Below are 24,193 nucleotides of genomic sequence, written 5' to 3'. Positions count from 1 at the left end.
TGGGTTCATCATTAGAATAATGGCCACTCATGTTAACCAGGAGATGAATAAAAATGTGTTATTGTCATTAGTATCCAAAGAGTACTTTCCAAAGGAGCACCAGGCTGGAAATGGTGGTTCAGTAACACCTTCAGCTGGCTCTTCTACTTGCTCTTTGAAAGCTCCACTGCTCCACGTAGAAAATGACTGAAGGGAAATCTGGTATTCCTAAAAATCATGAAGATAGTGGTTCTATCCTTTATAGTAGGATGTTATGATTTTTACTTTATGATTACAAAACTGTTTAGCTATCTAATCAATTAATAGTTCAAACTCTAAGCCAATTGAATCCATTCTGAGTTATTTTAATCAATAAAACAAAATAATTTTTTAAGATAAGTAAATCTTGCCACCAAAAGACAACTGCTTTTCAAAAATGCACCAATTGTATTTTTAAATTTTGTTGTTTGTTCTTTTTAGTCATACATGACAGTAGAATGCATTTTGACATATCATACATACATGGAGTATAACTTTTCAATTCTTGTGGTTGGACATGATGTGGAGTTACACTGGTCATGTTTTTAATATAACCTATTAGGATTTTGTTTTCTTCCTCCCTGGAGGAAGATGTTTTTAGTCGAATGTAGTGACAGAATCTACAGCTTGGCTCTCCTGCCTCCAGGCATTCATATGTTCCACTGCCACTATTTTTAGCTTTATGCAGTTGTTTCAAGAACATACCTTTTCTCAGAAAGCAATATTTTCTCCACCTTCAAGGAGAAAGTTTGAGAAAAGCTCAGAAAATGCAGACTCCCTAAAAGTGGACTTGGCTTTCTTCTTCTAAGAACTAAAAACAAACAATAAACAACAACAACAACAACAACAACAACAACAACAACAAAAACTGACTTTCTTTAGTCTGGTCTAAATTTCAGACTCCTAAGAACAAAAGCAGCAGCAACACTCATGGCCGTAACCATTACAACTATCAAGCATAGACCATCAGCCACTTATATCCCTGTTAGGAAATAGCTGATCTCCATCTGTACTTGGTCCTCTGTTGTCAGCATCTCTTGCAGTCAGGATTTGGTTTGATAGTCTAGAAAACATTCACCCAAGAGGCTCAATTACACCTTTTGGGCTTTCTGTTTATGAAAACGGAGCTCACCAGTGGAACCCTAGCTGAGCAGTATCTCTACTAAGAGGGACCAGCATGCAATGAACTGGAGGGATTTGTGTAGTAGTAGTTGCATTTATGTCCTATTTATGAGGATGTGACATGAAGAGCTGTTGTGGTATAGATGTGAGGTCTCCTCCAAAAACTCATGTGTGAGACAATGCAAGAAAGTTCAGAGGTGAAATGCTGGTGTTAGGAAAACCTAATCCTAATCAGTGCCTGAATCCTCTGATAGGGATTAACTGGATGGTAGCTATAGGCAGGTAGGGTGTGACTGGAGGAGGGTGGTCCCTGGGGGGATGGCTTGGGGGGGGGTTGTGTTTTGTCTCTGGTGAATAGAATTGCTGTCTCTGCTTCCCATTGCCATGTCCTAAACTGCTTTCCTCCGTTGCATCCTTCCACCATGATGTTCTACTTCACTTTGGGCACAGAGCATGGAATTGACCATGTGTAGACTGAGACCTCTGAAACCATAAACACCAAATAAACTTTTCCTCTTTTGCTTTATTCTTGATGGGTCTTTTGGTTGCAGCAATTTAAGAAAGAAAGAAAAAAAAAAGCTGACTAAAATACCTCTGGAAGCTTCTGTGAATGCACGGATATTCTGAGGTGAAATGATTAGATGATAAGAGCTGTGACCTCATCTGTCCATCCTAGTTAGAATGACCTGACTGGTTGGTAACCAATTGTAGACAGGTGGAGTGTGATTGGAGGTAGATCACTACAGCGTGGGTGTGTGGGGTGCTCTGGGAGGGTTATTCTTCCTGTGGCCCCTTCTTCCTCGTTCTCTGTCTGTCTGTCTGTCTGTCTTTGTCTCCTCTCTCTTCTTCCTGACCCCACCATGAGCTGGGCCCTTTCCCCATGTTGTGCTGCCCGACCTCAGGCCCAGAGAAACAGAGTCAGCTGTCTGTGGACTGAGACTTCTGAAATTATGAGTCCTAAATTAACTTTTTCTCCTCCAAGTTGTTCTTTTAGGTGTTTTGGTAACAGGGATGAAAAAGCTGACTAAAACAGGAGCTTACAAAGGAATAAGGTCGAGTGATTCTAGTATTTTGGTACGCACGCTCAGCTGGGTGGTCTCCAACACACATGGTAAGGGTACAGAGAAAGTGGGAGAAAGGAATTGGAAACGGGAAGGGAAGAAAGGGAAGAGCTTACCAGAGTGAAAAAAAAATCAAAGGGTAAAAACTGTGGTATAGAAATATCACCAAAGAGTTGGGGGGTTTGTTTTGTTGTTTTGTTTTTATTTTTGGTGGGGTGTGTCCAGGCCAAATCAGGTACTCAGATGTGTAAGAGTCTCCAGTTTGACAGCAGTTGAATCAAGAGAATCTGATTCTTCCCCGTCTCCTCCTTGTTCCTCGGGTGCCACATACGCATCTGACTCACATCAAAACAGAGTACTGGTCTCCTCCTATAAAAATGTGCTGGCAGGCAATCCCCGTGACCTTTAAAAATCAATCTTGCAAATGGGCATTGGAGCAAGAGGAAATGATCTTCAGCTGGGCTGTTTCTCTCCTACAAATGCTGGCAAAGAGGCAGTTGTACAATTACAGGCAGCACAATTTTTGTTTTCAAACTGCCTGCCTGGACCTTCCAGTATTTTCCATAGCTCTACTGCAGAAAATAACACTAGCCTCAAGTTTAACAGGATGTGAAAACTCCCTCCATGTCTTGAGACGCTTCCTTTCCTGTGTGTCTGCTCAGCCCATTGGCCTCTTCTTATTCAACCCAGTGTGATTTACGTAAGTTGTCCTAACAGCCAGACGTTGAGAGCAAACATTGGCCTTTCTTCTTCCCATGTCCCTGAGTTATCTCTTTATCCAAGTGCACTTGGCAATGCACCAAAGTCCTGAATTACTGCCTGGATCGCATTTATTAGGTCAGTGTGGATAAACACAGCTGATCAGTAGTCACCAGCCTTCCATCCTTACTCAGCCCTTCCATTCCCATTCCAAGTTTGGAGCCCCACTGATTACCCTAATGGCTCATTTTGTAGAGTTGGGAGTCAGGCAGCAAATTCATCACCTGCTGAGATCTTTAAAATCAAATAGAAGATGTGTTTTGTAAAACAGTGTTACTCCTTTGGCACTTCTCAAAGTTCCTACATGAAAAATTTATCAATGTGTTTCTTCTGAATAATTAATGTAATTTGACAGCTCCTATTATTCTTCTAATGAACACAAACACCTACACATTCACACACACACACACACACACACACACACACACACACACACACCCCTTTCTACAGAAAACATGTTTTTTGTTTGTTTGTTTGTTTGTTTAGGGAATAGGAAGGAATAGGTGGGGAGAGGAAGTTGCTTTGTTTTATGGTATACATATATTGGTTTAAGGCCAAAAGAAATATGGTGTATTAACTTTCAAATATTATATTGTATAAAAATATTGGTTATAGTTTATTTTTTCCTGAAAGATTAAATGTCTAGTACAAATAAAAAAGGTCAGTCAGAAATGAAGTTAAGGTATTTTCTGCTGAATGTTACAACAGAATAATCAACTTTGGGTTGATGATAAGTAACTACTGATAATAAGTAACTATTTCCCTGAAGAAATTTAGACAATATTCAATAGTAAATATAAATTTGTAGATGAAATACCACTGATAAAAATATTTTTTCCATTTTGAATAAATCTGTAAACTACAATGCATATAATAGCCATTATATATCCCGCTCCCCCCAAAAAAAATTGTTTACGTAAATGCTTTTTTGAATAAAATTTGCAAAGTCTCACTTTCTAAACAATTGTATTGGTATTTTCTTTCTAAAACACCATACACAGGAAAAATTGTAAAATCTCCTACTCTCTGGCCTTTCTTGTTAATATTTGTTACGGTTTGTATGTAATTTAAATGGGTACCCCAAGGGCTCATCTGTTGGACGCTTGATCCTCAGTGCAGAGATGTCAGGAGGTGGTGGCTTCCTGCAAGGACAGTTATGCCATTGGTGTATGGAAGTGATTAATGCGGATCTCACAGTGTGAGTTGTTTGTCCTGAGAGTGGATTGTTATGAAAGAGCAAGACTGATGCCTCCCTGCTCTCTGGATTTCTGTCTCACCATATGATCTTTCCCTCTTGCCCACTTTCCCACTATGATTCTGTTCACCATGAGGTGACACAGTCCAGGAGCCTTTTTCCAGAGACCTAACCAAGGGGCCTCAAACTTGAACTTTCACCTCCAAAACCAGGAGCTAAATGCGTCTCTTTAGTTACTCTCAATGTCTTATACTTATGGCCTCTATCATGATCACTCCAGATAATGCAATGCCTAGTATAACAAACATGGCATTATGTGTGTGTTAGTCAGCTTTTTGTCACTGCTACAAAACCCTTGAGACAGTCAACTTATAAGGGGAAAGGTTCATTTTGGCTTACTATTTTAGAGCTAGTTCACAATAAGGAGTACCCATTGCTTTCAGTCCTATGACAAGCAGTACATGCTGCTGGCAAGAGCTGTGGTAGAGCAAAACCCCTCCCCTCATGACCAAGAAGGAAATAAAAAGAAGAAGAAGGAAGAGGTTAGGATCCCCCTATCCCCTTCAAGGACATGCCCCAATGACTTAAAGTCCTCCCAATAGGCCTCACCTCTTGAAGGTTGCACCACTTCCCAATAATTCCATTCCAAGAATCAAAACTTTAACATACCAGCTTTTGGAGAATTTCAAGACCTAATCCATATCATTCTGCCGCTGGCTCCAAAAGGGTCACACCCATCTAGCCATGCAAAATGCATTTAGCAAGTCCCCAAGAGTCTCTGAAGTCTAAACTGTTACAGCACTGCTTAAAAATCAAAGTCCAAAATCTCTCCCTAGACAAGGCAAACTCAACTGTGAATCCCTATAAAACACCAAAACAAGAGTTATATACTTCCAAGATACAATAGTGGGAAAGACAGGACAAACACTCTTATGCTAAAAGGTAGAAATAGGGAAATAGAAAAGAGGCATCAGTTCAAGGCAAGACTGAATCCTAGAAGGGCAAACATTAAATTCTAAATCTCCATGTCTGGTATCTGAGGCACACTGTGGAGGACTATGAACTCCTAAGGGCATGGACAGCCTGTCGTTACAGACATTGCATAACACGTGGTCTGTCTCAGGCAAGTTTTGCCCATTGCCTACAGGTTCCTTTGGAAGTCATTGCATATTGCTGGCATCTCTGCCTCTCTGGGGTCTCCATGGCAGCTTTGGCTTCACTCCTTCAGCTTCATACATCACTTGTATCAGGGACCACTTGCAGGTACCCTAATCCTACAACATACCAACTGGCCTTCCAGGCTTTCCTTTGAAATATTGGTGGGAGACTCTATAACACAATAATCATTGCATTTTGCATGCTTAAAAAAAAAAAAGCTTCTCATGAATGCTTATCTGTGTTAGAGTCTGTAAATAAGTCAAGATGGCGCCTGGCATTTTGCGAGAGGGAGTGGTTTGTGAAGTAACGTCAGCAAGCCATTAAGTGTGGAGATTCCTTATTGGTTGACTACTGTACCTAGTTTATGTTAATTAAGATAAGCTGTGTGGAATGTATATATACCCCTCCGGTCCTACATTAAACGGCTCCCACTCCTGCTGTATCAATGTACACAAGTTGCTCGTCACCCCCCCCCCCCCCCCCCGTTTATTTTGCTGCAGCCATACTCCGGCATATCTGGGCCATGTGAACCGTGGCTGCAGCATCTGTGGAGCCTTACCAGCTAGACACAAGAAAATTATTCTCTTTATGGTCTTGGCCAGCAGAGCACCTGGAAGCTCTTTTCCCAAATGATTAATCTCCAGAATATTTTAGAAACAAATTTTTGTTTCTACACCTTTAAAGTCTGTGATGAAATGTGGTGCCCCCGCAAATTCCTGACATGTGCTCCAGTTATCCTTCCTATTGTCCCAAAGGCACATAGCTTCTTTTTATGGCACTAGCAACTACACACTCCTTGACTACACCATTATAATCAAGTTTCCTCTCTTCCAGGTTACAAATTGTTCAAAATTTTCTACTCTGCTCTTCTTTGCTTCCTATTCTCATTTGTAAATTTGATTAAAAGCAAATGCTGCCACCTGGATGCTATGCTGCCTAGAAATTCCCTCCACTGAATAAACTGCTCTGTCACCTTTTAGTTAAGCCTCCTACAAAATCTCAGTGAATGAACAAAATCAGCCAAATTCTTTGCCATGGGGGCCTAACGTTCCCTTCCCAATAGAGTCTTCTTTCCATCTGAAGCTTCCTCAGCACAGTCTTTACTGTCCATATTCCTTTCAGCATTCTGATCTTCTGAGCCCCTTCAAGAATCACACATTAAGCTGCACAAACAAAATTATGGGTTTTTCTAGCCTGCTTCTCCAATCTTCCAATTTCTTCCATAAACTAATCCCAAAGTCTCCTTCACATTGTCAGATATATAGTTATAGTCAATAGCCACACTTTTTAATGCAAATTTCCTGTATTAGTCAGCTTTCCATCAGTATAAAAAAATGCCTGACACAATCAATTTATAAAGAGGAAAGGTGTATTTAGGCTCATGATTTTAGCAATTCCAGTGTTTTCTATGCTAGACTCATGACTTTTAGGATTGTGATGAGGCAACTGATCATGGCAGGGCTGTGCTGCAGAGAAAAACCACTCACCCGATGGCCAGGGAACAAAACGCAAAAGAAGAAAAGGCTGGATTCCCACTATGCCCTTCAAGAACACACGCCCAGTGGCCAAAATACTTCCTAAGTCTTGCCTCTTAAAGATTCCGCCACCTCTAAAATGGCACCTCCTTGGGGACCAAGATTTGGGGTTTGAGAGACATTAAACATCTGAACCACAGCAACATGATTATCTACTCTTCTTCTGAAGTTCTGAAAGTGAAGTTCTGGAGAGGAAAATGCTTTTGACCACAGCAGTTTTTGTCAGCCTCTTTCACATCCTTGCCCACAGGCTGTTTACTGGAAAGAAAGGGTGACCCTCTAAGACAAGTTTAGAGGTGCCCCAACCACTACACAGTCTCATTCAGTGGAGCCAAGCAGACAGGACACACCCCTCATATGGTGCCAGTCATGGCTGCTAGCTCCCCACAAACGTCCCCTGATCTGAGAGAGGTTCTAGGGCCACAGAAGACTGCAGATATATTCCTGTCAAGTACCCCAAGCTGCCTCCAAGCCCACAAAACCCATAAAATTTGGATCTAATCACCCACCATACCCCTCTAGTTCTCTATTTTTTCTGAAGTGACTTCCCACCTGCTCGAATCTGGTCCTGCTGCCCTCACCGCACCATTATTGGACTCTCTTCTATGACCCATGCAGACCTGAGGTCTTGCCTTCCCACTGATAACATGTGCCTGTGCCTTCTGATCTGCACTCTCCAGCCTTTAGGGTCTTCCTGAAACCCTTCAAAACAAGATTCTGTTTTCTAGAAAGCAGGAAGTTGGGTCAGCGCACCAAAGACGGGTGCCTAGTGGTGGACAATGTGGCAGGAAAGATAAGTGACACCCTGGGACCCCTATTCCTCAGTTGCTTCCTAGTATTACTCAAGTCCTTTGCCTATTTCAAGACCTTGTTGGTTCACCCTATAAAATATTGGACTGATTCCCAAGGAATAATTATATATTCTTTGCAAAACATTTAGTATTGAGCCATCAATATGCTTTTTTTCTATTTTACAGTGGCATTAATTAGAGTAAATTCTGAAGACACTAACCTCATGATTTGCTGTACAAACAGGGTCCCGCTTCAAGTATGCTTGGGAAATGCAATGAACTGAAGCTTACCTGGGTTGCATAGAGATTTATAATGTTCAGGGGCAGTTCTTCCTCCAGATAAGTTATTTAACTGCTCCATTTTCATCTTCTTATCCACAAAAATGGGACTAATGATAGTTTATCTCTCCAATTATTTTTGTGTGCACTAAATTTGGTGTCATATTTTAAACATTTAGCAAAATACCTGGTATATCATATGTACTAAATACTAAAAAGTAGTAGTATTGCAATTTCTACTAATACAAATATTTAACTGTGTTTAGAATTCCTGCAATTCAAAAACAAAACAAAACAAAAAAAGCCTTCCTAATGTTGCAGAATTTAATGTTGTTATATATTATTTGACCATGAAAATATAAAAAGCTGTAAATATTAGGGTTATCATGTGCTGATTCAATAAATGTGAAATGTTTAAATCAAGTTAAATGTTCTCTATTTCCATAAATACTTAGCATTTATTTATGGGTGAAACTACTTAAAATACTGTATTCTAGATGATATATTTTTTAAATGTACAGAACATTACTGTCATCTTTTTGCTCCTATTTAACTATAAATTACAATCTCAAAGTCTGGATTGCTTTCTTCGAGAAACGCACCACTCTTTGCAAAGTGAAAGATCTACCACAAGAGGGCACTGTGCTCCCAGTTCATTCAAAAAACCAAACATTTGCAGAAACAATAGCTCTGCCCGGGCTCATCCCGAAAAGTTTTGGTGTTGCAACCGGAACAATTGCACGTGTTCATTGATGTGGATAGAGATGGAACAGAGAAGCCATTGTGAGCTCAATAGTTCCAAAAGCAAGAGACCTAATGTGACAACTCTTGGTCAAATCTTAAAGTCATTTTCATTCATGCCGCACGACGGCGCGTCTTCCTCAGTTATAGTTGTTTTGCCAGCATGAGCCAATTGTCAATTTTTTTAGAACTTTGTGTTGCCAGAAAGTTTTCATTTTGAAAATGGGCTAAAAAATAGAGGCTTTATTAAGAAACATTGTAATTTTTAGTTTCCTTTTTCTCATCTACTTATAAACATTTGCTGCTAAATAAAGAGAGAGAGAGAGAGAGAGAGAGAGAGAGAGAGAGAGAGAGAGAGAGAGAGAGAGAGAGAGGGCTGTGAGGGGTATGTATGGATATTTTCCCGTTAGAGATAACCAAATGTTAGAACAAAGAAATAGAGAGCTATTTTCACTGTATTCTTGTCATTTCTCACCAGTCCCTGAGCAGAGGTTCTACTTAATGTACATGCTGCCCCAAACAAATATAAAAATAGACATTAGTTAAAAAATAAAAGGTTGAAAATTACCAACTTTTTATTTTTTTAACTAATACCACTAGCCAATATTAACTCAGTACATAAAAATATGTTTGCTACATAAAATGCCACCTGTACCTAATATGGCAGGATAGATGAGAGGAGAGCTTTATTATGTAAGTATGATCACCAATGTTCCAGATTTTAACTCCTACCTTGAATTTAAGCATCTTCCTAACACTATACTTTTTCACTGAGCACAGATCATGATTGAATTTTTTTTTTCCGCAGCAAATACATAGTGAATTGTTTTCATCACATCTTTTAGTACTTTTCACTCAGCTTGCCCCAATGATAACACCTTATATAATCATAGCACATTGTCAAAAAACCATGAATTGACATTAATGAAATACAATTAATAAACCACAGAAAATATTTTTGTTTCGTCAGAAGTCTCATGTATTTGGGGGAGTAATATGTAGTCCCATGCATTTTTTATTATATATGTGTATGTATGTGTATATATATATGTACATGTATGTACATATATAAGTATATACGCACATATATACACATAATATATATGCATGTGTGTATATATATATACATTCTCTTTATCACATACACACATGTACACACTTGCATACAAACAATTACACATGTATATATGTAGACATTCATGTAGTTAGCATCACAGTCAGCATACAGAAATCTTCTTCCACCACAAAGAAACTTCATCATTTTAAGTCTGACTTTAAAGTCAGACTTTAGCTCAACCCTACCTAATTCCTGGCAATCACTGATAATATTGTCCATCACTACATTCATGTAATTGTGATAATGTGGTAAAAATGGAATCATTTATGTAACTTTTTGAGACTGGAGTTGTGTTTCTGTCATTCATTCATTTCTATTGCTGAGTAATATTTTATTGGTTACACCTAATCCACTTTGTTCATCTGATGGAGGACATTTGAGCTATTGTAGTTTCTTAGCTTTTATTTAAGAAGCTATTGTGGGTATTAATGTAGGTTTTTTACATGAACATAAAGTTTCTTTTCTCCAGTACATATACCCAGATGTGTGATAACTGAGTTGTGTGCTAAATGTATGCTTAACTTTATAACTGGCTGGGCATGGTGGCACATACCTGTAATCCCAGTGGCTTCAAAGTCTGAGGCAGGAGGGTCACAAGTTTGAGACCAACCTCAGCAACTTAGCGATGCCCTAAGCATCCTAGAGAGGCCCTATCTCAAAATAAAAAGGGCTGGAGATGTGCTCAGTGGTAAAGTGCCCCTGGGCTCGACCCCCAGTAGAAAGAAACAAGGAAGGAAGGAAAGAAGGGAGGGAGGGAGGGAGAGAGAGATGAAGGAAGGAGATAGAAAGAAAAGGAAGGAAGGAAGGAAGGAAGGAAGGAAGGAAGGAAGGAAGGAAGGAAGGAAAGAAGGAAGGGGAGAGGGAGGGAGAAAGAAATTGCAAAACTTTTCTCAAAGTGATTACATTACTTTCTATTCTCACCAGCAATGTGTAAGAAATTTGTGCATCATTGCTTCACATTCTAATCACCAGGTGTTAAGTATTCTTTAAAAATGCCTAGCCATTTGAATATGTGTATAACGTTATTTGTGTGGTTATTGGTCAGCATATTTCTTTCCAGACCATCAGTTCCAGAAGTTCAGGCAGTGGGTCTTTTTTATGGCTTGGCAAAGTTAGGTGCCCAATCAATCTGTGTTATCTGCCTGAGAGTAGGCTAGAAAGAACCGATAAATTTAAAGGGAGAAATGGAGCACAGAGAGAGGGAGGGGAGAGGACAAAGAAGGGCGTCTGTGGGGCCACAGTTTGCTCAAGTCCAGGCCATAGTCCTGTTGGCAAGAGCAGACTGCTGGACTCTCCAGGAATGTGCCTGGCCCTCAGCTCTCACAGGGCCACTCATGTCGTGTTTTTTTTTGGTACTGAGGATTGAACTCAGGGGCACTTGACACTGAGCCAGATCCCTAGCCCTATTTTGTATTTTATTTAGAGACAGTTTTTCACTGAGTTGCTTATTGCTTCGCCATTGCTGAGGCTGGCTTTAAACTCACGATTCTTTTTTATTTAGAGACAGGATCTCACTGACTTGCTTAGGGCCTAACTAAGTTGCTGAGACTGGATTTGAAGGGCTCGTATGCCACCAAAGGGGAGGAAAAGCCCCTTGATCTCCTAGCCCATGATTTTGTTCTTGGTTAATTGAGTCCATTTCTAGTTGCAGAAGATTGAAAGAAAATTTCTGGTGTACACAGGGGCAAGGGCATTTTAAATTCTGAATTAGACTTTCCCTCTTGTTAAACCACAGGCTTCTGTTTTACCCTGGGGTGAATATTATGTTGCATTTGTGGGTGGCAACAGAGAATGCATGAAATAACAATTTTCTTGAAAAATATTGAGAGTGTAGTCCGTTCACATCTGTAGTGCTAACTAAGGAAACAGGAGGGAGGATCGTCTTAAGCTTCACTAGTGCCCATTACCTCCTCTGGGCACTCTTGTTCATTCTTCACCTGAATACACCATCTAGGGCTGGGGATGTGGCTCAGCGGTAGAGCGTTCACCTCGCAAGCGCAAAACCCTGGGTTCCATCCTCAGCACCACATAACAATAAATAAGTGAAATAAAGGTATTGTGCCCAACTAAAAAATAAATATATATTTTTAAAAAATACACCAACTAGTTCACCTCCTCCAGCCCTCTACCCTTACCACATTCCCATTCTATTTCTTCTTTCTCAGGAAGGAGTTACAATAAGATTTAAGGTATCACTTTTTTCCATTACCAAATAATGATATGCCACTTTTGTAATCAGGGGAGACAGCCACCAAGTGGTGTGTTTACCCTCCATCCCAGAGGCTTCTGAGTTCCTGAAAAATCATGGGAATGAGGGTCAGTTTTAACAAAGCAAGCCTTGCTTATAAGACATAGCCTTAAGCCAGGATTATAGTTCTATTTACTGAGCTTTTCTACCAACATTAAGATAGCCCATGAAAAAACTTTCCACAGACAATCTTGATCTATTTAGTCTGACAGTACATGCTCTATATCACATTGAGAGGAAACACTCTAAGTTCGAATTTTTAGGAGTTTTAAAAAGCATATTTATGCTGAGCCTGTTTATTCCATTGTGCTTTTGATGGCTTACTTTAGAAAACTTTAAAAGCATCATTGAAGATAATCTAAAATTCTAATTTCAGAGTGATACAACTAATATTTATTGCCAAATTACTATATAAATTCACTGTGCTAAACTTTATAGGGGTTTTGAAAAGCAGTGATTAAAAAAAAAACCTTTTCCTAAGTTACTCAAGACAGTCTAATAGACATGGATTTTTAAATAAATATTTAAATAAAATTTTAACGTTTTATTCTGGCTGGCTTCACTGTAGTCACAATGTACTGAAAGCTCGACCCTTGTCCCTTCTGAAGTCAGTCTAATTACAAGGTCAAAGTTTTGAGAAAAAGGAAAGAGAAGTTTTATTGCTTTGCTAGCAAAGAAGAATGTCCCAGAGGCTGTGGTACTAACTGCTGGGGGAGCAGAAGGCTTCAAAAAGGGGGATACAAGGCTGTTTGTCAAGTATCATCTAATTAGATCTAATTAGCATCATCTAGGTAGATCTAATTAATGTTTAGCCCATCCTTGAAAGAGCTGTGGATCCAGTTTCGGGTCTAGCATTTTCTTGCTCTTATGGACAGGGAGTGGAAGAGCAGATGACTTGGCAGAGGGCAGGAAGAATGTTCATCTGCTTCTGCACAGTTGGGAGGGGGACAGGGAGAAGATGAAAGAAAAAAATCATCAGCTTTAAAATAAGCTGCAAGCATCACAGAGTGTACCTACACAAACCAAGGTGGCTGGATATCACTAGGTGAGTTGCTTTTATAGGACCAACTTGGGGACCACTGTAGTTGGGCGATCACTGTTGTGCACTGTGGGACTAAACTTAGGTCAACTTTCAATCAATCTTCTGTTCTCTGTAATGAAGGCAGACAAAGATTCTATGCCAATTCTTTTCATCAAAATAGGTACTAAAATGTATCCTTCTTCAAAGAATAAGCATTTTGTGTGAGAGTTCCAAGTACATGTGTTTTCCTATAGATACACAAAATCAAAATCAGATCCAATACAGAACATGACTCATTTCTGCTGGGGTTCCACTCCCTCATCCTACCTCCCTGCCTCTTCACACCTGTTGGCAGGAGGCTCCAAAAAATAATTTATAAATTAGAGTCAAGTGGAACTAAGTCACATAAAATATTATTATTATTGGAGAGGCAGACATATCTAAAATGAAGATCTTTTACATTATTGAATTTAAATAAAGTCTCTCCTGTAGATAATATATAAAATATGATAGTTCCCAAAACACCAATGACATTGATGGTAAAAGCAACACTTAGTTGTACATATTTTTCATATGCCAAATATTATGACACAGAAAAATATATTCTATAGGTGGAAAGAAATTATGTACTATGGCCATCAGAATTAATGCTATATTTGCTAAGCAATGCAGACTCAAGAACAAGGTTCTTTTAAATAAAATACCTGCAATTTCATTTTCTCCAGTAGATTTTAGCTTCAGCTTTCATGTTCACCCATGTATTAAGTAAGCAGCAAAGTGGCTCAAAGGTGAATGACTGATGGACAGTTAAGGTTATATGAAGGCTGTTCTGGACTTCCCGCACTGGTTCAGAAGAGGACAGGCCACAGGAAAGCTCTGTTAGCATACAATGGAGGATTTTAAAAGATGGAAAAGGAAATTTTCTATAGCTAATTAGCAAAAATCACCCAAGTGATGGTTACTAAGCCATACTTGCTCTGTTCCTCATCTGCATTGATATAAAGGACTCCTGATTTGGAGAATGGAATTGTACTAGTTTACCCCAGGTCCTATGGCCTAATAATTTGTCAATTGTGGAGTTCTAAAGAACAAAGTCCTTCGAATAAGGACTAAATGATCTGTGGAAAGCATGGCTGTTCTTGAAAATCCTGTATGCCTTCTGACTGACTATGGTTATGAGCCCAGCAAGGACTAGCCAGGGACTTCAAGCAAGTTCACTGGAGAATTACAGTCTCCCATCTTGCTTGGGAATTCATTTACAGTCATAATTGACAAGAAAAAAAATGTGTCCACTTTTCCTTGTTTAAAAAGCATATTCTCACCAATGTTCAGAGTACTTCCTCCAACTTTCACTGAAGAAGCATATCTTCTTAAAATAGAGAACTAATGGATTAAATGATAAAGGGTCCGATTAAAAAGTGGTCAAGATGATTAGATCATAACTAGGACTGGAAATGAAAAAACAAAGCTGGGGGTGGTGGAATGTGTTTGTGATTCTAGCAACATGTGAGCTGAAGCAAAAGGATTGAAAGTTTGAGGCCAGCCTCAGCAACTTAGGGAGGCCTTAAGCAATTTAGTGAGACCCTGTCTCAAAAATTAAAAATAAATAAATAAAAAGGGCTGTTGATGCAGCTCAGTGGTAAAACCCCTGGGTTTAATCCCAAATACCTCCAAACAAAACAAAACAACAAAAAAATGAGACATAGGAAAACAAGAAGTTACAGATATAAATGTGCCCTCAATAGTACCAAGTAAAGTATAAAATGTAAGCTATGGTGAAAAAATTATTTGGAAATTTTAAAAAGAGGCTTAGAATCATTGCACAAGAAGTCTAAAAGACTTAAGGTTGGTCTTGGAACTAAACCTTCAAAAAGAAAGCTTAATCCTTAGGTAATTTAAATTAGAATTTAGCAAAAATAAAGGTAAGAGGTAAAAGGAGGTAGGCAGAGTCAGAACTGTAAATAGTCAGAGCAGGTCTCGAGCAGCCCCAAAACTCCAGGCACTGCTCCAGCATTGATTGGCAGGGTTTGTACCAGACACACAAGTGCCCTCTAGTGACCATAGGAGAGAAACGCCTTCCCTCCCCTCCTTTGTTTTCCAGGTCTTTCCTTATTTTAGTTGATAGAATATCATTTTGTTCAGAAGGATTATTTGGAAAAGTGTGTTTTTCTAAACATAGCCTATTAAGGCAGCTTACAGAGTAGTCAAGGTGAGGTGAAAAGACATTAATCAAAAAAAAAAGAAAGTCTCATGAAGCAATAAAAACTGCAGCAGAAATTTAAAGCTATCCTTAGAAAAAATTTATCGTATTAAAGACAAAAGGCACATTGATTCAATTTAACTCTGAAGTTTTATTAATTTTAACAAGAGCAGACTATTTCCAAGAGGAAAAAGAAGGGCAAAATGTATTTATTTTTCCAGAAACAAGAGACCTAAAAAGTACTCAGCGAGTCATCAATGAATTCTTTTTTATTTTTATTTTTTGAGAGTGATTGCCAAATTTGCTCAGACCTAGTATTCATTTGATTAGGTGTCATTCACGCAGCAATTTCAATCTGGTATATATATATATATATATATATATATATATATATATAGTTTGATTGGAACTTAGGTCTCCCATGATTATTACAGTACAATAAGCCACGTATTTAGCTTTTTAAATGTAATCATTCAGTTGCAAAAGAAGTGTTAAGCATTAAATGAGAAATATTGTGAACTCACTTTGCAAATTCCAAAGCACCATATATAACAATATTTTGTCTGACAATATTTAATAGGTTATTAGGGAAATTGGTTCAATCCAGGCTTCCATCCTACATTTGTAGATTATACTCCCCACTATTCAATATTTTTCCACATGGCATCAATTCTGTTTCAAGTATTAAAGAAACTGGGAAACAAATGTCTTCACTAAACAAACCTTAAATTGGGGCCTCAAAGTCCTCATGCTTTCATTAGTCAGAGGACAATGAATGGAACTCTAACAAAATGATGCTCAGGAATAAATGTCATTTAGTCTAAGGGCTCCTTTGTGGGAAATGATTGAGTCTCATAATGATGACAAAAATCATAGAAATATTTTCTTCTTAGTGGTAGAAAATGGAAGGTGAAAGTTGGACTGGTGAGTCACTTGGACATAGCTCAGGAATTTTATTTCTTATTCTTTTTTTTTCCCCTCCTATTGTTAGGAAATAAGGCATGATTTTAAAATTGTCTTTTCTTGTGGACTAAAATTATTGAATAAACATAAGCCATACTATAGGACAGAAACTTCCCAAAGATATTTAGTCTTATTGTTAACAGTTCTGAAATACCTTATTCATGTCATATAATTCATTTTCACACATCTTCTTAGGAAGGGTAAATTCTTTTTTCCCCCTCTCCCTATTTGTTGTATTATCTAGATTAATAAAATAGGCTGCTTATTTGTTGGCAAATTAGAATAGTAAGTAATGAACCAATGAGCCCAAGTGGAAGGCTTGTCTGTTGGGTTGTGATATGGTAGTTACCCGTGAACATGTTGTTTGGAAGCTTCAGAATACTTGTTACACAAATGTAGATATGTTCTGCTGAGTTGTGTGCCTGGAGTTATTTCCTGGTGCAGTGTTGATGAATCTGGGGAATATTTTACAGTATGCAATTTCTCTTGGACTTTCAAAAGCACACTCTCATGTTAGTGATTCTCAGAAATCCAACTGAAGTCAGCCTGCTTAACTTTGTAACAATTTTCTAGGACTCTTCATGTTTTCCATGGAACACAGCTCTCACCAGTGCACTGCTGCTACTATGAGTTTAGTTAATTGACCCTTTCTCATAAAATGCCAGTTTGATAGTTAGATTTGGAGACAATTGCCAATTGAGGTCTCATAGGGCTAATATTATAAAAAAATATTAAGTAGGTTTATGGTCCAATCATCTGGAAAAATGAGGGTCCTGGATGATGAGTAAGCATCTTGTATAAGTAACCTTTTCATAAAACTGTATTTATTCAATTGAAAGGGCTGACATTTGTTCTGAATCCTTCCATTTTAAAAAAAGATGTAATCTTAGAGATAGCTTTTGCTTTACTCAGTTGATCTTCATCATGAGACTCTGTAGTCTCCATCATGGCAGGAACAATCCAATTTGCTCACAATTGTAAGCCCAACATTGTAGTTTGGAGGCGGGATCTAAAATTCATTAACTAACTAAATAGTAATTATTTCATTTGTGTCTTACTTTGCAAAATACATAGTTGACATAGTGTCATAATTATTTCTAAAATTCAAATCCAGGAATCATTGAACTAAAAGAAAATCAAATTTTGCTAAAAGTATATATATGACCACGGACATGGCTTCCCTTCTGTGGTGCCCAGAGATAACATTTCCAGCCCCTCTTGTATTCTAGTTGGGCCATGTGACCAATTTTAACCCTCTTTCTTTTGTTTTTGTGGATTCTTCAAGCCCTTTGTTTCACACCTCAAAACTGGTAACACGTGTATCTTAGTGAAAGTGGAAGTGATATATTTATGTCACTTCTTAATCCAATCTTTCTTCATTAGCAGGAATGAATACAGAGTATCCTTAATTTCTGAGAATGATGGAACCACAGATGTCTTGGTCCTTGACTCACCAGAAAAAAGAAAGGCAATCGCAAATCACCAAATGAATCACACATATTGATCTATTTATCAAATACAAAATGAACTTTTTGCAATTCAACCACTGTTATATTGAAATTTGTTTCAGAAGGTGGTGTTACCCAACATCTCTATCCACCTCTCTATATAGATATACACAAAACTATACCTTCATAGACATATACTAGAAGCACTTGCACCAGAAAGTCAATAGTGGTATCTTCCAGGTAATAGGATTGCTAGATTTAATACTTTTCCAAATTACCATATTTTCTAACTTTTCTTAAGTGAACAGTGATTACTATACGTTATTACCATACATTAGGATTATAATCAAGAGGAAAACAAAATAAATATTATATATGTATATGTATTCACACACACATATATATTTAATGATTCACAGCTATAAGCCCTCTTTCTTTTGTTTTTTGGATTCTTCAAGCCCTTTGTTTCACACCTCAAAACTGGTAACACATGTATCTTAGTCACAACATGGAAACTGCCAGTCATCCCTCCCTACTCCCAAGGGCATCTAAGGAGTAATTACCCACAAATGGAGGGGTAATGTTTTTTTAAAAAGACTCACCTCTGTCACTTTACTGTAGCAGGATCCTTTCTTATGTGGTCTGCATGTGCAACTTTTAAATTTTGAAATAATTTCAAATTTAAAAAAAAATTGCAAGAATGGTACAATGAACTCCTATAGTCTTCTTCCAAAATTCCCAATTATCATTTTACTATATTTAAATAAAGTATCATTCTCTGTGTAGATAAAATATAGATTAATGGATGATAGATTTTTTCCCCCTACTTGAACCACTTGAGGGCAAAATGAGGACAACTAGCAATATACATCCGAATTCTTGAAAATATGAATGATTATTTCTGTAATTACGATTATAGTGACTTAGTTGCAAGGAAATACTTGGAGATACCAGAACATTTTTATTATAAGAATGTTAGCAATACTTATCATTTTGAAAAATTGTAAAAGGTCTTCATGTCCAATAAGAATTTGGTTGAGTAAATTGTCCAGTGAAATTACACACTGCGTTCAAATGTTCATTAGGATAAATGTCAAAGCTCTTAACGTGTCTGCCTCTGTTGACTGAGTCACTCCTGTAGCTGCTAGGATTCCTTTGAAATTGCTTCAATCGCCTTTATAAAAGTGATCACCCAAGGCATCCTCAACCTTTGATGGATGCTGACTTCAAAAATGTCTCCCTTGCCTTCCTGCATCTCAGGATCAAACCAGGTACCAGGATACGTGGAGAGTCCATTCAGGCACTCCTGACGGATACTCTTAGGAAGCAAGTGATCTGACTGAATCCAAGACAGCAACACAAAGTCTCTATAAGAAGCCTGAGATGGTCAGGAAGGTCTGCTCAGTGTAAGAGCCAACAGCTAGGCATATAATGGAAGCTCCACAGAATTCCAACAAATGACCTATCCTCATTTCAAATAATGAGTCAGTTGCTCAAAACCATAGATATTCATGAGTATCCCCAGGAAAAAAAAAAAAGAGCCAACTTTCTTCTTAGTTACATCAGTGGAAAACAGACTTTGCTCCACAAATGCAAACTTCCAAAGCTCTTTACCCTTTTATTGTTGGAATATTCACCTTCTGTACCAAGAACAATGAAAACAAACACAATATTATTTAATTCCCAATGAAAATCCTTTGACTTTGGTACCAGAAATTCAGAAATTCTGAAATAAACATAAAATTTCAAGTACAGGGCATCTGGGATGGTCATATTTCTCATACAACTATTTGAATGGAAAACCCAAATGATACAATTTTATACAATAAAAAAGTAAAGGTAACTACAAAATATATCTCATAAACATATTTCAAGCATTTCATCAAATGCACAAAGTTTAAGAATCAAGAAGAAAACACACCAAAACATATTTATTGAAAATACAATACCATTTATGTTGACATTTTATGTGGGTCAGAAAGGGATGAAGAGTAGGGTGGAAAAATGCAAGATTCTCCATTGAATTAAGCGACAACATCAGATGGAGTCACCTGCTTCTCTCTAGGAGTGCATGAGGTACTATACAAAAATTGAATTTCTTTTATATTATTAATAGGACCCAAACATATTTAGCTTAAGAAATAAGAATGGGACATAAAATCAGATATGGCTGAACCAAGAAAATGACAAGATTTTCAACTGGTGGCAACTAAAAGTTAGTTTATCAACTGCAATAAAAATAAATCTGCAAGAGCAACCATGACTCACACGGAGCCAGTGTTCAGCACGGGTGAGGTGCCCAGGGCCTGGTGAGGAGCTACGCAGTCCTCCCACCTCCTGGTGGAGCTCTACCTTGATGTGGGACTTCATGAAGTACCCCTCATGGCTCATGGGGATTGCAGCCATTTCTCTGCCTCAGTCACCTACTACCATTTTTATAGTTCTTATAACATCCTTCTTTAGAAGTGACAGAGCTTAAGGACACCCTTAACTGGCCACTTCTGAGCAGAGAAGAGGTAAAAGTACTTTGAGATGGTGTGGGATGGTTTGGAGGTACCAGCAGATAAGTGGGGAGACCAGAGCATGCATCATCAAAAAGCTTCTTTTCATACTGTTATGATGAAAGCATTAAAAAAAAAAACAAAAGAAAAGAAACATGAATGTCAAGTGAAACAATGAACATTTAAATAAAATGGAGGTGGAAGGAATTTAAAAATTTTTCATTTCTTTCCATTTGACTGTCCAATCTTTTTAAATGGTCATGCTCAGTCAGGCCAGTTTTATTTTATTGGCCATCTGTACAGAACACCTCTGAGGAAAAGCAGAGACCTCCATTGACATCTTCAGGTAGACTGGGAAGAACATGGGAGGGAATGAAGGGCGTATATGAAACCAAAGTCTCCATAGTTTTCATGCCCAGGTAAGTGGACACAGTCTTTAACCTTATGTTTAATGACAGGTTCAAATCACAGAATATTTTCTGGTCACTGGGTCATCAAGTATATCGGCGCCATGATCACAAGCACTCGGTGCCCAGCATGCTGCTGAGTAACGTAAAACACACGAGCAACTTCAGAGAGAAATTTCTGTGCAGAAAAGAGGTGGAAGACCTTTCACACACCAGAGGTTCTGCTTTGTATGGTCTGACTATATCCGGAGGTAAGGCGGTCATTCCTTGAATCTGGAAAGCAAAGAGCAGACAACACGGAAGACATGTGATTTAAGAGCAGGACTGGGCCACACTGGCTGGCCACCTACATTTCTGCAGGGGATGAGGGGCAGGTGATGGTGGCAGAACCAAACACCAGGGAGTCAGAAACCCAGAGCTTAGGAGGGAGACTGAACAGAGGGCCAGATGCTCCTCTGAAAGAACTACAGGGCAGGCTCCAATGCTTTCTGAAGCTCTCGTCTAGCCTGTTCCCACTTTAAAACAACTTCAATTTTAGAATGAATTTCCCTCTTCAAGGGGAGCTTTCGTTTTCAGTCAACCCAACTAATCATAGAATAAAAATATTATCAGACACCTCAAAGGACAAGTGGATTTATAAATGTGGTATCTGATCCTGAGATTCTCCTGTTGTGGATCCAGGCAAAACATGCCACCTGGGCTCTCACAAGTTAGATGAGTTTGGGCTCACCGACCACTCGGCGTTGTCTGTCTTAGAACATCTCACGTTCACTGGCAGCCCAAGGACAAGCTTGTTGAAGGAGAGGCCTTCCTTCTTAGTCCATTTAAACTTATTCATGGCATCCATGAAAGAAAGGTTTTTATACTGCTTGGGGCTTTTGATAATGAAAGGCCATGTCCTGAAATTACATCAAATAACCACAATTACATTCAGAACCAAAGCACTGCATATTTCTTTTCACTTTTCAACATCCTAACATAGATGTCATTTTTGCTCATTTTTACACATATGGATATCTCAATGTCAAATATTTATAAACTCATTAGTGGTTATTAGAAGAAATATATACCAAGTGATAAGTCTTTTTAAAGAACTATATTTCTTCTTTGAGTAGCAGATAGGTATTGCATTTATCTATCTATCTATCTATCTATCTATCTATCTATCTATCTATCTATTTATCTATCCACCTATCTCTCTATCTAATCTATCTTTGGGATTGAACCCAAGGTGCTTAATTGGTGAAACATGTCCCCCGACCTTTTTATTTTGAGACAGGACCTCAAAATAAAGATCTTACAAGGGCCTCACTAAGTTTCTTAGCCTGGCTTTCAACTAGCAATCCTCTTGCCTCAGTCTCCCAAGCCACTGGGATTACAGGCATATGCCACGATGCTGCAGGTATTACTTTTGGACAAAATAATATGGCCTTAGAAAACTTCCCCAGAGTCTCACAATTTTTCATAACAAAATAACCCATAAGTATTCATTTCTGAAGAATATGACACTCATAATGTAACAAAGGAACATGGAGATTCTCTCAAAAGATACTGTTTACAGATGTAAAATTCAAATCCACACAGTGGAGAAGCCTGACCCCTGCTGAGTGTCCTGTTTCTGCTCACCTAAGATTTAAATTTTTTTTTATCTACATTATTTTAATGTGTATTCAGTTATGAACATGGTTGAATGTGTTTCCATATGTTGGTTGGTCTTTTACATCATTTTTAAAAAATTGCCTATTCATATCCTTTGCTTGTTTTGCATTCATGATTTTTATATTGAATTTTAAAAAGCATATCATATGTTAGGGACATTTGCCTTTTTCTGATATATGACATGCAAACATTGCTTCCAGGAAACTGTACTTATATTTTTGTCCAGTGATGCGAAGAATAGAAAGAGGAATCAGAGAGGCCTAAGAGGATAAAAGTTTACTTTGTTAGATGCAAATAAGCTCACAATTTATCCTAAAATGTATTCTGCTATGATCATTTTTTTTAAAAAAATTATGCCATTAACACAGTGAAGAAAATGGATTAATATTTTTATAATCTTGGAGCCTTTCTAAGGATGTCATAAAATCAAAATGCTGCAAAACCTAAGATTTGAATTTTAACCAGTGGTTTAAAAATATTAGTGAGACTGCAGAATGAAATTGACCCAATTATCCTATGTATGTATATGAATATACCTCAGTGAATTCCACCTTTATATATTTATGAAAGCACTAATTGAAAAACAATAAATAAATAGAAGGAAGACTAGTTGAAGAAGGGGAACTAGGAGAGGGAGGAGGAGGGGGAAAGAGAAAATACTGAGGACTGAAATAGAGCAAATCATAGTCTACGCATGTTAGGTTATGTCAAAATGAACCCCACTGTTATGTACAACTATAATGCACCAATAAAAACATTTTAAAATTTTACTGAGAATGAATATTCAATAATCAATATACTTGGCTTTCACTTGTTGCTTTAAAAAAATGCTAACTGTCCAAGAAAGAAAGAAGACATCACAGAAATATGACCTAAAAAGCTAGAAATGATACTTTTCAGGTGCAATCTTTCATTAAATATTTTATGCTATTGATTTCTGGAGAGAGAACAAGTGTAATTGTTAGCACATCAAAAAAATGTACATTAATCCATGGATACTACAGAAGATTATTATGGGTGACCAGTAGGTATTTGACTACATAACACCACAAGAAGATGGTCCAGTGATTTCCAGTAATTACCAAATAATTAGCCATCCACTGAGGAAGCCACATTTTAAATATTTGATTGTCTCAATCTCTTCATTTCTGTCATCACTTTCTCTTACATGCATAGCTGAGTAGGTGCACTAAAATTATCTTGTTAAGTAAATTAGACAATCTTTATTAATTTCTTGAAATTATGAAGGTAAATTTTAATGTCAAATTTGAAAATTATTCCTCCTATTCTCTAACAAATGGAGACATAAAAATGGTAACATATAAAGATATTTATATTCTTCAGTCCCTAATCTCCTTTTTACTTTAATTAAGAGTCAGCATGTTTGTTGAATTTTAAATGCATTATTTCACCTGGAGATCTTAAAGTTAAGTACCATAAATTAAAAGCAATCACACCACCTGAAACATCTAGCAGTGACCCCAATCTAGAGCATTTCCTAATTGTGGTGACATATAATCTGAAGTTAATATAAAAACAAAAACTTGAAAGAAACTTGTTAACTTTCAGACATTGTTGCTTCAAATCCACTAAAAGCTACAGATAGGTTTTATTAAATATAACAGTTTAAAATCAAATATTAGAATAAAATTTACTTCTCACAAAGACAGGTTACTGGGCACAGAGGAACACACCTATAATCCCAGCTTCTTGGGAGGCTAAGGGAAGAGGATTGTGAGTTTGAGGTCAGCCTAGGGAATTTAATGAGACCCTGTCTCAAAATAAAATAGTTGTTAAAGGAGCCTAGGGAAGTACTTCAATAGTAGAGTGTCCCTGGGAAAAATACCACATACTTCCAAGAAATGAAAATTAATTTTAAAAAGGTGCTTATTTTGAGAAGAGAAAAGCAACTTTTATACCCAGAGAAATGCTGGAGGAGAAGGGGGGAAATTATCAGTCTGCAACCACAT

The 24,193-nt window shown here is 37.8% G+C and overlaps 1 protein-coding gene across 1 annotated transcript in view; it reads right to left on the bottom strand.

Annotated features, from left to right (window-relative positions):
• Window positions 1-18,594: 18,594 nt before the first annotated feature.
• Moxd1 (monooxygenase DBH like 1) overlaps window positions 18,595-24,193 on the bottom strand; it is an 80,700-nt gene continuing 75,101 nt past the window's right edge. Inside the window, exons 11-12 of the mRNA XM_005329761.5 lie at window positions 21,295-21,463; window positions 18,595-20,837 (exon numbers count right to left, since the gene is read on the bottom strand). Coding sequence (XP_005329818.1) covers window positions 20,673-20,837; window positions 21,295-21,463 — 334 coding nt within the window. The 3' untranslated portion in view covers window positions 18,595-20,672. The remainder of the gene's footprint in view (window positions 20,838-21,294; window positions 21,464-24,193) is intronic.

Source organism: Ictidomys tridecemlineatus, chromosome 8, assembly GCF_052094955.1.
Source record: "Ictidomys tridecemlineatus isolate mIctTri1 chromosome 8, mIctTri1.hap1, whole genome shotgun sequence".
In the NCBI taxonomy this organism is placed as follows: Eukaryota; Metazoa; Chordata; class Mammalia; order Rodentia; family Sciuridae; genus Ictidomys; species Ictidomys tridecemlineatus.
The sequence above is the reverse complement of the archived record's forward strand: the minus strand, read 5'-3'. Positions and strand labels throughout refer to the sequence as shown.